This window comes from Piliocolobus tephrosceles, chromosome 18, assembly GCF_002776525.5.
Source record: "Piliocolobus tephrosceles isolate RC106 chromosome 18, ASM277652v3, whole genome shotgun sequence".
In the NCBI taxonomy this organism is placed as follows: domain Eukaryota; kingdom Metazoa; phylum Chordata; class Mammalia; order Primates; family Cercopithecidae; genus Piliocolobus; species Piliocolobus tephrosceles.
Genome location: NC_045451.1, coordinates 50,611,774 through 50,626,812, shown reverse-complemented (window position 1 = coordinate 50,626,812; position 15,039 = coordinate 50,611,774). Strand labels below are relative to the sequence as shown.

At 40.2% G+C, this 15,039-nt stretch overlaps 1 protein-coding gene across 3 annotated transcripts in view; it reads right to left on the bottom strand.

Annotated features, from left to right (window-relative positions):
* The window catches only part of B4GALT6 (beta-1,4-galactosyltransferase 6), a 62,939-nt gene that overhangs the window by 28,846 nt on the left and 19,054 nt on the right, over window positions 1–15,039 (bottom strand). For all 3 annotated transcript variants that reach the window (XM_026455163.2, XM_026455164.2, XM_026455165.1), the window contains one exon: window positions 7,496–7,609. In XM_026455163.2, coding sequence (XP_026310948.1) covers window positions 7,496–7,609 — 114 coding nt within the window. The remainder of the gene's footprint in view (window positions 1–7,495; window positions 7,610–15,039) is intronic.

Sequence of the window (15,039 nt, the reverse complement as noted above, 5' to 3'; positions counted from 1 at the left end):
TCTCAAAAAACACAGAATTACCATTTGATCCAGCAATCCTATTACTGCATAAATATCCAAAAGAAAATAAATCATTCTACCAAAAAGGCACATGCACTATTATGTTCACTGCAGCAATATTCACGATAGTGAATTCACAGTGACACCCAGCTCTGTGTCCAGACCCTGAATCACAGTCACCTAGAAATGACTGGCTTTCACCTGACACTGCACCCTCTCATTAACGCCTCTTTCCCTTTCACCTTCTACCACTCCCCTCCCATGAAGTCCCTCTTCAACTTCATGAAGACTTGAAGTCCTCTCTGCTATGTCCACATTTTCCTCTATCTGGCCTCTGTATAAAGTGGTCTGCTAATTTTGATGTGTGCCTAAGCATTACTAGCTGTGCTTGTTTAAAATGCAGGTGACTAGCGACACTGTCAAAGTTTCCGTGTCCGTTGAAGCTCATGGGTCATGGTTTTGTCCACTGGCTTTAACTGAACACATTTCAACAGCTTGAACTACCCACCACTGAGTCCTGCCTTTCAAAGGAAAAAGCTAGAACCCACTCTCCAAACCCCTCTAGCAGGTAGGAGTGGTCATGTGACCAAATGCACCCACAGGAGAATGGAAGCAGTAGTAAACAATGTAAGGACAAGGGTACTCTGCAAAACTATCTTTCAAGTAAAAGTGGTGGCAAAAGCTTCTAGCTTTACGGGGAACCAAGAAGCGGCACTTCTGGTCTCCAGACCTGAGCAATGCTGGTAGGAGGTATAAGCCCTGATAAGTGGCAGCGGGGGATGTTTCAAAGTGGTCTGAGCCTTGTTCTGGCTGCTCAATTTCTCAACCTAATCTCTAGCCACCCAGGTTGTCTCTGGGCTCTCTAATATATTTTCATGAATTCTTTTTTCTCTTAAATCAGATAAAGTATATTCTGTGGTTTGCAACCAAGAGCCCTGACTTTCACAGTCTAGGGTTTAGCTCAGAGGCTGCATTTTTAACAAGTATCCCAGTTACAACTTTTTTTTTTTTTTTTTGAGACGGAGTCTTGCTCTGTCACCCAGGCTGGAATGCAGTGCCGCCATTTCGGCTCACTGCAGCTCCGCCTCCCGGATTCATGCGATTCTCCTGCCTCAGCCTCCTGAGTAGCTGGGACTACAGGCGCCCGCCACCACGCCTGGCTAATTGTCTATATTTTTAGTAGAGACGGGGTTTCACCATGTTAGCCAGGATGGTCTCGATCTCCTGACCTCATGATCCACCCACCTTGGCCTCCCAAAGTGCTGGGATTACAGGCGTGAGCCACCGCGCCCGGCCCACAGCTGCATTTTTAACAAGTGTATGTCATCTGAATCACACTTAGAGAAATGCAGCTCTATGACCTTCACCCGATCACAGCACCTACACACTGACAAACACCTTATCTACAACCGCCCCAACCTGCCACACCTGGGCTACAGGTCCCATCCTTGTGGCGACAATTATCCATGCTCCAATTCTCTACCTAATAAACATAACTAAAGAAAGCACATAAGCATATGGATTAATCCTATCATTTGGGTTGCAATACCTAACATATTGCCTTAAGCATAGTAAGTTTTCAGCAAAAACAAGTGTCACTTCTTTTTGTATTGTGACCCCACCAGGGTGGGGTGGAGGGCTCTCTAGGCTAACCTGTCACCTTTTAATTTATGATTAGTTGACTCCACTTTTCATTCCCTACAACAACTTTTTAAATACTTACTCCTCCCTTTCAAGCTGCTCAGTCCTTCCTGGCCATGCCCTCAGGGACACGTGGCCTCCTGCTTTACCAGGAAAACGACACAGCAGGCACGATCACCCTAGCTCTCCACCTCATCTCCAAATAAACCTCAGGCTTCCTCAGGGGAGGAGGCATTCCTGAGGCTTTCCATGCTCACTTTTCAACCTGAGGCATTGTCTCCCTTCACTTTCTAACCTGGCTCTATGGAGACCTCCCTTGTGCTTCTCCCTCATCCTTCCCAGCTCTCTTCTCTCCATTCTTCCTTTTTCTTTTCTTTTTTCCCCTGAGACAGAGTCTCCCTCTGTTGCCCAGGCTGGAGTGCAGTGGCATGATCTCGGCTCACTGCCAGCTCCACCTCCCGGGTTCATGCCATTCTCCTACCTCAGCCTCCCGAATGGCTGGGACTACAGGCATCTGCCACCACGCCCACCTAATTTTTTGTATTTTTAGTGGTGACACAGTTTCATCGTGTTAGCCAGGATGGTTTCGATCTCCTGACCTGGTTATCTGCCCACCAAAGTGCTGGGATTACAGGCATGAGCCACTGCGCCCGGCCTCTTCTCTCCATCCTTTCTTTCCATGATGCCTATAACACGCTCAAGTCCATCTCTTCCTAAAGAGCTCTTCCCTTACCCCCACCTCCTCTAGATCCTTTACCCCATTCTCCTTCCCTTTGCCACCAAATTTCTCTCGTTTCACCTACAGTCTTCACACACATCTGACTCACTTCTCAAGACAGTCTACTTTGCTTCTTTCCCAACCACTTTACTGAAATCGTGCTTGTTGTATTCTCCATCCGTTTTTGCACCAAATTCAGTGGCCCTTTCACGGTTCCTCACTCTCCCTGCTGTCTGCAGGTATGTGACAAGACACAGCAGTCTCTTTCCGGGATGTGTTCCTCCCTGGCCCCCAGACACCATCCTCTGGTTTCTCTAGGTTCCTGTCTCCCCTTCTTCTGTTAACTGCCACTCACCTCACAAGTACGGATCTTCTCAGGGACCCACTCTCAGCCTTCTTCCCACCTCACTTCCTCTAATCTTCAGTCCAGATCTCTTATGAAAGTCAGACCCCAAGTTAACCCTCCTGAACTTCAAACAAAACAGCCCAAACAGAAACTACTAACTTCCCCATCCTCCAAATGTGATGGTTACTCTGTATCACTTCAGTTCGTGGTCACCAAGTCTGAAACCTGGAAATTAATCCTCACCTCCCAATTGGTCACCACATCTGGCCAACGGTACCCTGTAGGTTCTTTTTTGTGCCTCCTCCTCTCTCCAATGCCAGAGCCTTGGCACCTGCCCTTGTTGTTGCCTGTGGGCTCCCTGCAGCAAGCTCCTCTTTGGTCTCCTGGTGATCCCAGTATTTCTCCACTCTCACCTATTTTTCAGCTTCTCATATGAATAATCTTCCTAAAATACAATCCTAGTCCATCATTCACCTGCCTAAAGCCTTTGATGGTTCTCCATTTCCCTAAAGCAGTGGGGTTTTTTATTTTTGCTTTTGGTTGTTTTGTTTTTTGTTTGTTTTTGTTTTGCCCCTAGACCCTTTGAAAACCATGCACTCTCGCCTGAGAGAAATGCACACAGGCTCATAAATCAACCATCTGCATATAAGCTCACAGGCTTTTCTCCCTCTGAAGCTCACCTCATGGATGCCTAGGAATGATGGAACCCACAAGGCCCTCAGGTTCCTCAGTCCTTTACACAAGACCCTTCTGGCCAGCTTCCTTTCCCATACACGCCACTTACACACCCTCTCTGGCCAGAGCCGACCACTCTCCAGTCCCAGAATACACAGCGCCTCCTCATAGTGATGCTGTTCTCTCTCAGTTATCTTGCAAGACCCAGTTCTAATGACACCTCTCTCTGACATCATCCTTTCCCTTGCAGAATAAACTGCTGTCTCCCTTTTGTCACATTCATAACCTTTTTACTTTTAAAAATACGCTCTGTCGCCCGGGCTGGAGTGCTGTGGTGCGACTTCAGCTCACTGCAACCTCCGCCTACCAGGTTCCAAGCAATTCTCTGCCTCAGCCTCCCAAGTAGCTGGGACTACAGGCGCGCACCACTGCACCCAGCTAACTTGTGTGTGTGTGTTTTTGGTAGAGATGGGTTTCACCATATTGATCAGGCTGGTCTTGAACTCCTGACCTCAGGTAACACACCCGCCTCAGCCTCCCAAAGTGCTAGGAAACAGGCGTGAGCCACCACGCCCGACCTGATAGGCTTTTCATAGCATGCCTTTCTCCAAGTGTGTTACCTGCTCCGGGCTGCCACACACATGACCATGTTCAGCTTTGTCTCTCCCGTGCCTACTTCTATGAACAACACAGGGACCGCTGTACAGCGGCTATTCATCAATGACTGGTTGACTCTAAATGGCAAATGGCTCCCATCTCATTTTTTTTTTACAATAAACATATGCATGATGGTTTGTTACATGAGCATTATTTGAGCTTTGCTGAAGTTTGTTTGCTTATCTTTTCCCTCTTTGCTGATTTTCATTTGAATTATTTAAATTCATCTCAAAAAGTCCTTGGAGCTTTTGTTATATTCATAAGGTTAGCAACTATAGAAACGATCAGGGTTAAACCGTAAAGGGAACTAGTCCACAAACAGTAAGAACAGAATATATAAATGTCACAGCAAACGTATTCTATTTGAATAAGAATTAAAAGATAGGAAAACTAAAGGTAAGTCTATTTTCAGTCTAATGCAGAGTATGCAATTGACATTTTCCATTTCTACCTCACCCATAAAAATTAAAATCAAAACATCCACACTAAGCACTTATTAATTTTTAGCCTCAGAAAGGTGAAACTTCTATTTTACTTTGTTAGCACAAAGAATCTTACATAAATGCAATAAAGGTGAATGTGGATTTGCCCTTTGGAGAATCTATAAATACTAACAAGAAAGAAGTATTCACTCATATTCTTCATATAAAAATATGCATTAAAATAGATTTTACAGTGTAATTGGCCACTATTAAATATGAAACACTGCTGAAATGTATGAAACACATAAAAATGTATGAAACACCCTGCCATCATGGCCACCACGGCCACCACTAACTGGGCACAAAATTGGGACAGGACCCAAAGTTGGCAGCCCTTGAGAGGGCCTGCTGTGAAAAGATGGCTGGCCACACCAGTGTGATCCTCTCTTACAAAAGAATGCAAGGATTCCAGGGAAGCAGAGAGAAGGGGCAGCAGTGCTGAGGCCCCTCCCCAACCCCAGTGTAAAGGCGTGCACAGCAGCCACGCACGACGCAATCTCTCAGTCACCATGACACAGACGGTACAATGGGCTGTGGGGCGGGAGGAGAGGAGTACCAGAATGAGGAAGTGGCAGACAGATGCTTTGAAAAAGAGTTTAATTAGTACTCATAAAGCACTAATTAAAGAAAATGGCAACTAAATCAAGAACAGAAAGATTTCCTGAAACTATAAACCTTGAATATGAAAATTATGAAGATGAAATTATTGTAATCAATATTTCAACAGAGCATTACCCAGTGGTTTCAGTATTATACAGACAAAAGTATTCATTTTTAGGAAAATAAGGCTGCAATAACAAAGTAATGACAACCACAAAAATCACTGAATTCCATTCTTTATTATGGTATAGCAAAGAGACAGCAAGATTAGAATCACCTGAGAATTTTTTTTTCCTTAAATACCAGGGACCAGGCCCACTACTCTAGATCAATGGGTCTCAATACATGGCCCAAGGCTCAGCGGCAACAGCATCACCTTGTGGGACTTGTTGGAAATGCAGATTCTCAGGCCCGCTCCACACCTGCTGAGTCTGAAACTCTTGAGGGCAAGAACCAGCAATGGGGCTTGACAAGATGATCAGAGTGATTCTGATGTACCCTCAAGACTAAAAGCCATTGCCTTAGATGATATTAGGTCAATCTTTCTTTGTATTATCGATATATAATATCTATCAACAATAAACTAAAACAAATCCTACAAATATGATAGGCAAAGGCTAATTTCCTCAATTTAAAAAGCTCGTGTAAAGAATAAAAAACAGATACCAAATACATCAGAATATGGATAAATAAGCGATTCAAAAAGATGTTTATATAAATCTTTAATTATATCAAATCTAAGATACAAATCTACATGTACAAAGTATGCTTAAAAATCATGGGGAAGGGGTAGAAGATATACCAAAAAAAAAAAAAAAAAAGCCAAAATAATAGCTGTGTAGCTTCTGAGTGTTGAGAGTATAGTGTTTTTTAAATAATGATAATGTATTATCTTCATAATTTTAAAAATATATATTTAAAGTACAGTAGCTTTATCACTATGATGTATTACACACAAAGGTTAAAAACAAAATAGTAAAATCATTAGAAGGAAATAAAGGTATTTATTTGTATGGCCTCAGGGTAAGAAAAGCTTTAAGACCAAAAAAAAAGCAAAACCCCTAGGTAAAGTGATAAAAAACATTTGAAAATGTTATAATTTTAAACTTCCATAAAATAAAAGACAAAATAAAATGAGAAGCCCGGGAATGTGAAAAGATACTTACAAAACACATAGCAGATAACAGGCCACTGCGAGAATATAAATAATTTTTACAGATCAATACCAACACACAATAACCAACCAGGAACTGATAAAGCCCATGATGCAGCAAGTCACAGGAGAGAAAATTTAAAAACACAAACATGGGAAAACCTACTCAAACCCACCAGGAATAAGGGAAGTGAAAATTGAAACAATAAGAAACCATTTGTTAATCTTTCGATTAGCAAGAATTTAAAAGTCCATCTGTATCAAAGTGGTACATTCATGCTTTGCTGTTATGGATATAAATTGGTATAGCTGCTTTTGAGAGCAACTGACAAAATCTGGAAAAACTGAGCCAACCTACCCAGCAATTCCACCACTAGCCATCAATCCTCAAGTACAGATGCATATATGCACAGGAAAACCCACACTCTGTTGTTCTTTATACATACATATATATATATATACACACATTTTTTTTTCTTTTTGCTATTTTGTGATAGCAAAAAAGTTGAAACAACCTAAATGTCCATCAGTGGGAAAACAGGTAAATGAGATGTGATACATTTATACAAAGACGTACTACACAGGAATAGTTCAGGGAAAAAAATTAGATCTATATGTAACAACATGGGTAGTCCTCAAAAAAGTATGTAAAAAACCAAGTTATAAGAATGAAATGCACTTTTTAAGACCAATTTACATAAATTCTCCTTTGAAACAATATCTATTTTCTGTATAGACATCTATCTATGTAAAAAACAATTTTCATAACCGGTGAGAATACTCAGCAAACTCTCAGTAGAGGTGAGGTTACTTCTGAGGAAGGAATGCAGAGCCGGCGCTGGGGATGGTGGTCAAAAAGGATTGCTTAACCAGGAACATTTTAACACATTCAAAAGTAGACTACACATTAATTACTCTCTTAAACACCGTTTTAAAAGAACTTGGACGTAGGTTAGCCAAAGTATTCGTTTTTAAAGCTGGGTGGGAGCAAGATGGGTATTTGTCATTTTCTCCCTTTGTATTTTTCTTCAGTTTTTCAATCATCCCCCTTCAAAAAGCACTTTGCCAAAAAAAAAAAAAAAAGTTCAAATAACATGCTGCATAATATAAACATGTGCACCCAGGTGCACATGACCTGATCCTGCTGCACTCAAATCATGTGGTTTTTATGACCATACTGTAACACAAGTAAACAGTTAAGTCAAAATTAGATGACAACTTACGCATATAAGGCAGTTTTTCTGGACAGGGGAGGTATGGTGAGTATGTGAAGTTTTCCGGAAGATACGTTGTTGTTTGAACAAGATAATCACTTGAATTATTGCCTTCAGGATAATCTTGGAGAGAGAGAAAAGAGTTACAAAAACAAAAAGGCCTTTTGCTTTGTCCCTGGAATGAAATATGTCACTGTCACTGTGAGAAAACTACAGCACACAATCTACAGAAGTACTTAAAATCAATTATCTTTAAAGAACTAGAGAACAGCACACTGCTGCTGGGAACAGACCTCTCCGCATGATTTCCCAAGAGACATTTAGAGAGCAGCACACCCTTATCCTTGCACACAGACATAGCAGTCCCATTTGCAACCATGTGAGAACACCTGCTCCCATCCCTCCTCTGGCTGAGCCCGATCTAAAGGGAGTGTGAAAGTATAACAGGGAATCCCCTCCACTATGGCACAGCCACGGGTGTTCCAAACTGCTGCGTGCTTGCTACCAGCATCCACAGAGCAGAGGGGTGGGAGTGATGTTTTCTTACCACCTCACACTGTAGAAACTGAGATTTACCCACTCAACTTACTTTTGTAATACAGCTCATTCTAAACCTTTAAGTTAGTCATTCCCAGCCTGCGGGCTGCAGCCCCACGGGAGCCCTGGAGCTATTATTACATTAGATCCATTATCTTTAGAGTTAGCAAGTTAAACTGCATACAGGGCACCAAAGTCAAATGCCTGAGTTCAAATCCCCGCTCCAACACACTGTAGCTGTGTGATACAGGGCAGGACATGATGTAGTTTACCATCTATGCCTACTTCATACTGTCATTTTTAAACTTCAATAAGATAAAATGTGTAATGTGCTGAGAACAATCCCTGGCCCACAGAAATAGTTAGTAACTGTAGCTATGAGCGATTAGAGATGAGCACCTGACCCATGAGACAGTCACAGGCTTAGAATTTTTGAATGTGGAACCAGAGAGATCACATTTCAGTACCTTTCTGGAGCAAAGTTCTGAGACGCAACTCTAGAAACCATGACACGCAGGTTTCCTGCTATGTAGGGAAGCTGGTCTAAGAGAATGACATCAACGTGCAATGAGTAAGAAATGAGAGATGAAAACAGCTCATTCAACTATTGTCTGTCTCCTGGATCACAAACGATGTACCACAGAAAGTGAAACTCAAGCAGACACTTTAGGAAAATGTGAAGATATTCTTTGAATCTTGAGTAATCTGCTCCAATGAGAGACAATGTAGGAGCTAAACCCTCTGACCGTAGGCTAACGACAGAATCCTGCAAATTAGATAGGAAGTATGTGAGATGAGCCAAAGAAAACTAAGCACCTCCCCTGCACACCTTTCCCTAACATCAGTATTCAGTCATTGTCACAATGGAGTTGGTGAGGATGCAGCGTGGGAGTCAGGACAGTACTTCAGGGCAGAGCCTCACGCGCCACCTGCAAGGCTGTCGAATGAAAGAGGCCCTGCCACAGCTGCTAAGCAGAGGGTGTTGGGATGGACAAAGGTTCCAGGTCGGGCACCAAGGAAGAAACAGAAGTCACAAGAGAAGGTCCAGTTCCAAAGAACTGCATGGAAACCCCAGTTACAAATTTCACAGGGCATCAGTAAGGTGTTAAGGTAAATGCACTCCCAGAAAACCTCAACATGAGAGAGATCAATGATGGTACAACTGCTAAGGCCTATTCTACCAGGAAGTGGGAAAGCCCCAATGAGACAATCCTCCCCACTGTCTCTCCCTGTAGGAGTGCTGGCAAGCATCTGACAAGGAAAATCTTTCAAATGACAAGGGGAGGAGAAATTCAGTGAACATTAATCGTTTTGTATATCCAGTGACACACCAAGACCACAGTCACTACTCTGGTAGCCCATGCTCAATGTATTCCCCATGTGTCTGAAAGATTTAAAGATACCAAGCAAAAGCAAGTGGAAGGAAGTCCAATGAAGTTCTGATTCTTTTGTTTTTTTGAGACAGGATCTTGCTGTGTCACACAGGCTGGAGTACAGTGGCATGATAACAGCTCACTGCAGCACTGACTTCTTCAGCTCAAGTGATCCTCCCAGCTCAGCCTCCTCCCAACTATTAATAGCTGGAACTACAGTCACGCACCACCATACCCAGCTAATTTTTTATTTTTTGCAGAGACAGGGTCTTGCCATGTTGCCCAGGCTGGTCTGCAGCTCCTCGGCTCTAGCAATCCTCCTGCCTCAACCTCCTAAAATGATGGGATTACAGGTGTGAGCCACCATGCCTGGCCTGATTCTTTACTTAAGATACTTTAAATATATATATGTAGATAGATATATACCAAAATTCAAGTTTTTTTTTTTAAAGGGCTTCTCTTTTCATGGGGACTCCTACTTTGCTAGTGGTAGGAGCGAGTGCAATAAGCATGAATTGAGTTTCTGTCACTCCCACCAAAACTGCTTAAGATCACTATTGTTATGAGTTTTGTGACAGTGTCTAGTCAAGTTCATTGATTTATACCTTAGAGTTACTTACTTATCTTCAATATTCCTGTAAAGGAAGATAAGGCATTCTTATTTGAGGGAGACAGTAAGAAAAGAAAAATACACAAAAAGAATTCTTAAAAATAAGTTTGCCAAAATTTAAAAAATCAAATGAAAGCATTGTAATAAAGTTAGAGCAATCTCCCAGAAAGATAGAAAGAAAAATAATTGAAAAACAAGAGAGAAATGATAATACATAATAGGATTTCCAAAAAGAAAGGAAAATAGCAGGAAGACAAATTATCAAAGAAATAATACAAAAATATTTTGGGGAATCGAAGGGTAAGATATTCCATATTGATAGGACTGCTCCCAGTAAGAGAAGAAAAACAAAGCTCCAAGATGCTCTTTGTGAAATTTAACAATACAAAAAGATCCCAAAAGTCTCCAGAAAGAAAAAACTGGTCCATGAACAGTAACTGCAATCAGGATAGTCAACAGACTTCTCAAAAGCAGCACTGGAAGAGTGAAGACAATGGCATAGGGATTTTGGAAACCCCCCTTAGAGTGGTCAACTCATGTGCCTAAGGGAAAATCAGTGACAGATTAAGAACGTTCTGCAAATTGGAGGGAAAAAAGAGTTAACAAGTAACATCAACAAAAATAAACAGATCTACAAAACAAACATAATTACAACTAGACTCAGGAAAACAAACCATTATCTACATTCTCTTAACAACATCAACAATACGACTGAACTTAAATTGTGATGTAATTATATTGGGGATAAAGGTTACGTAAAATTGGGATGAGACTATAATACTAAATGTCTTTCTTCCATAACAGGAGTAGTTAAAATTGATAAATCAAGAGACAGCAGGATAGAAACATAAAGATAAATAAAGAATAAATTGTTAGTTCTCTGAGGATTGAGACTCAGGGAGGAGTAAGCTAGGAGACTGTTGTTATTATTATACCCTTTTCTACTTTTAAAATATAAAAAGTGCTACTTAAAATAAAAATACAAGAAAGTTAGTGTGCTTTTCAATATGAGTAAGCGAGCAGTTAAAACAATAAATAGTGAATGGCAAGTTCTTCACTAATTAGCTAGCGTGCGCTCACTTTCTCTCTCTCTCTCTCTCTCACACACACACACACACACACACAGTTCATATTATAGCTTTTGTTGCACATACCACCAGAAAGAAAAGATGGGCTACCTATATAGCGATGCTAATTTTTCTGAATCTCTTCAATTTTTATTAAGGACATACTATACACTACACATTCACAAGAATGAGACAATAAATAAGGTTGTCCTTGGATGTACAACTATGATATAACAATATTTTAAAATACAAAAAAAAAACAAAAGAGTAAGTTTGTCCCTGGGGGTCATCTGCCTTGAGATGTTACAAGGCTCATTTTCTTATAAAACTGAGGCAGAAAAATATCTACATTTTCATTCAATCCTTTTGTTAATGTCATGCACTAACTTTAAGAGTATTTTCTTATTCTGCATGATTTATTAATTTTATCATTAATACTTGGGCTCCTTCTCTTAGCCACATGCTATGATTCTCTAAACCCGCATCCAATTCACAGAAGTGCTCTGTTCTCTAGACATTTCCACAAAACAAACTGTTAACTCCTTCTCGGGAGTCAAATGGCAACAGGAGGGCCAGAAAGAATTGTTCTACTTTTTATTTTAGTGCTAGAATGACTGAATCACAAAGTAAACATTCTATCACTTTTATTAGTTTTTAAAGAACCACATTTAAGTGCCTTCAAGTTACGCAATATCATTATATTCACTTCACTGAATACAAAGTTTTAGAACTAAACGTGCTATTCTTGGCCACATCGTAAGGAGCTCAACTCACTGCCAGACTTAGAGAAACACCTCCACACTCCTGGAGTACTCTGTTCGGTGGTATTTGTGTCTTCTCAATGTATTATGTGTATATAGTCTATCTACCAACCCATGTATTATTCTGAATATCTCTTTTAACTAAAATCAAATTGTCTTTGATTTCCAGCACCTAATAAAAGTACCTACAACATAGTAGCAACATACCGTAAATAAACACCTCACAAATGATAATACAGCCAATAATGATTTAAGCTTCTAGAGATTTCACTGTAATAAACCCACAGAGTCATTATTCCTACAAAAGTGGTTAGGTGAACAATGTCCATCATATATAACCACTGCTTTCAAAGTCAGGAACTATTTTAAAAGGTTATGCATGACAGATGCATTTGGGATCCACCACAACTGCTATAAAAGATAGACATTATTTCATCTAATGAATGGATAAAAATAAGATGAGCTCTGGGCCCCCTGCTTTCTTCCTCCCTTCCAGAAACACAACCAAAGAAAAGGGAAACAAAGAATGAAAACTGCCAGATGGATCCCCTACTAATTCTCACTGGACCTTATCACCTAAAGGAAAAGGAGAACAGGACCCAAGAACACCTTTTAATGGCTTTATTTTCCTGCTAAACAGCAGCTTAAAACAGGTGTTAGAAACCGATGAGAGTTCTAGTCTGTTTCCCACTAACTTGTCTTGTCAGTCTGGCAGTGTCTGGGGGCCTCAATTCATATATCCATCAAATGAGGAGGCATGCTGGGTTATTTCCAACAAACCTATCCACTCTAACATTGCATGGCCCTTATCTTCTTCAGTAATTAGATGAATTCACTGAATACATCTTGTTTTCATAATCTGACTGGCTCTGTGGGCTACACAGCACCATCTGATTATGAGAGTATATAATTTCTTTACAAAAATAGTATACATCTTTTATATTTTGATGCCACAGAAAGGCAGGTACAGGATTAAAAACCCCTTTTGGAAATCAAACGTGCTTATAACCATCACAATCTATTTATCATTTAGCGTTAAACTGTAAATGACCCACTGTATATTAATCAATTCTCCTCTAGAGCTCAGTTAGCTTTCTGTATACCTTATAGGCCATTATCTTCTTTTTTGGATATTATATCTATAGAAGTCTATGCAGAAATAACCATTTGCATTATAAATAATTATTTATGTTTCCATCTCTCCCAGAGGCCTAGAGATCCTCATATTAAAGGAGACTGTTTTTCTTAATATTGTGTTTCCAATATCTGGTTAAATATACTAACTATATTCAGTAAATGTTGGTTAAATGAACATGGCAGAGCCTCACTGCTGACTCAAAGTCCATTTTTCCCTTTCCCCTTAGGTAACAGAATGCCAGTTTCACTAGAGTTCCAGCACACTCTGGTCAAAGACTATATTTCCCAGTGTTATCGCATGTGGCCAGGCAATTAAGTTCTAGCCAATTAAATGTATGAAAAAATACTGTATGGGACCTCTGGGAAGGCTCCAGAAAAAGGGGTACCTTATTTGTTCTTCTTTGTCCTCCCTTTCCTCCTTCCTACTGACCCAAGTTCAAACACCAAGATGGCACCCAAGTAGCCATCCTAGACTATGAGTTAACCATGGAGCTACATGACAGATAGCAGAAAATGAAGTGTGATGACTTACTTTAAGAAGCCTCTACAACCAGCCACAGATATCCAACTTGCAGAGTTCTTTCACATAAGAACAAGAAGCCTCATGTGTTTAAACCACCACAGACAGGTCTCTGTTACATCCAAACCTAATCCCTAATGTATACAATGACTGTTGCCTGAGAACAGTTTTACCATCAGTAAAGGAACCCTATGAAAAGTTTTCAAAGTTTTCTTTTTCAGTTGCAGGGTACTATGGGGAAAGATTGTCTTGTCCATGTAATCATTCCTCCTAATCATGCTCAACATCCACACATATACCTTATTCATACCCCAGGGAAAACAACCTGATATGCACAAATTTTTAGCATTCCCACAAATATACCAACTTAAAGATGTCTATTTCCTTTCAGTTGAACAAACTTTCAGTGAACATTTTTACAATCAACTTATTCAACCAGCACAAATCTACAGAAGCTTTTAAAATGTTTAAACTTCTAAAATTGACCTACTATTCAGAAGACTCATTCATGCTAAAGAACAGTTAATGAGACTTTTACTGTAGTATTAAAACATCAACTATGTTGAGACAGTCCTTCTAAAAAAAAATCCTTCAAGGTTAAAAAATTAAAATAAAACAAGAGTGTTTTGATTTGTGACATCATAAACATATTAGGCAAATGACTAAACTGGATTTTATAAAAGCACATGTGATATTAAATTGAGATCAATATGTCACACTCTTGAATTTTTAGAAGGGTCTAAAACTATCACCCACCTTAACATACATTTAAGAAAGAACACCTACAGCTGGAAGACAGACTTTCTCTTAGTAAAATGTGTAGGTTTACAGTGACATAAGGAAGAATTACTAACACAAATTAAATCTTTATTTTTAACTCTTCAAAATGAGACCATAAAGGGTGCAACAACTGACAACCCCACTGAATCCTTTAAAGAAACACCTAATAACTTTGGGAGACACTGTGGCAACGCTGCCATAAAAAAGTATTAATATTCTTCCACAATAGTGAGATCTATTTACATCAATTCTACCATCATTAAATCACTGGTTCGGCCTATTAGATTTTAACCTCCTGGGATTCTAATGCAGCTTCTACTTCCAGGTGACATTTTAAAGACAAGAGTAGGCTGGGCACGGTGGCTCACACCTGTAATCCCAGCACTTTGGGAGGCTGAAGCGGACAGATCACGAGGTCAGGAGATTGAGACCATCTTGGCTAACGCGGTGAAACCCCATCTCTACCAAAAATAAAAAAAAAAAATTAGCCAGACGCGGTGGCAGGCGCCTGTAATCAACAGCTACTCAGGAGGCTGAGACAGGAGAATGGTGTGAACCCGGGAGGCGGAGCTTGCTGTGAGCTGAGATTGCGCCACCGCACTCCAGCCTGGGCGACAGTGCGAGACTCCGTCTCAAAAAAATAAATAAAATAAAAAGACAAGAGTAGTTACCAATTTCCAATTTTATAAAATTTCTCCTTTAGCTCCTTAAAAAGGCCATAAAACTACTAACAATCTTCTATAATTAAAAACAACTATTTTCTAGACC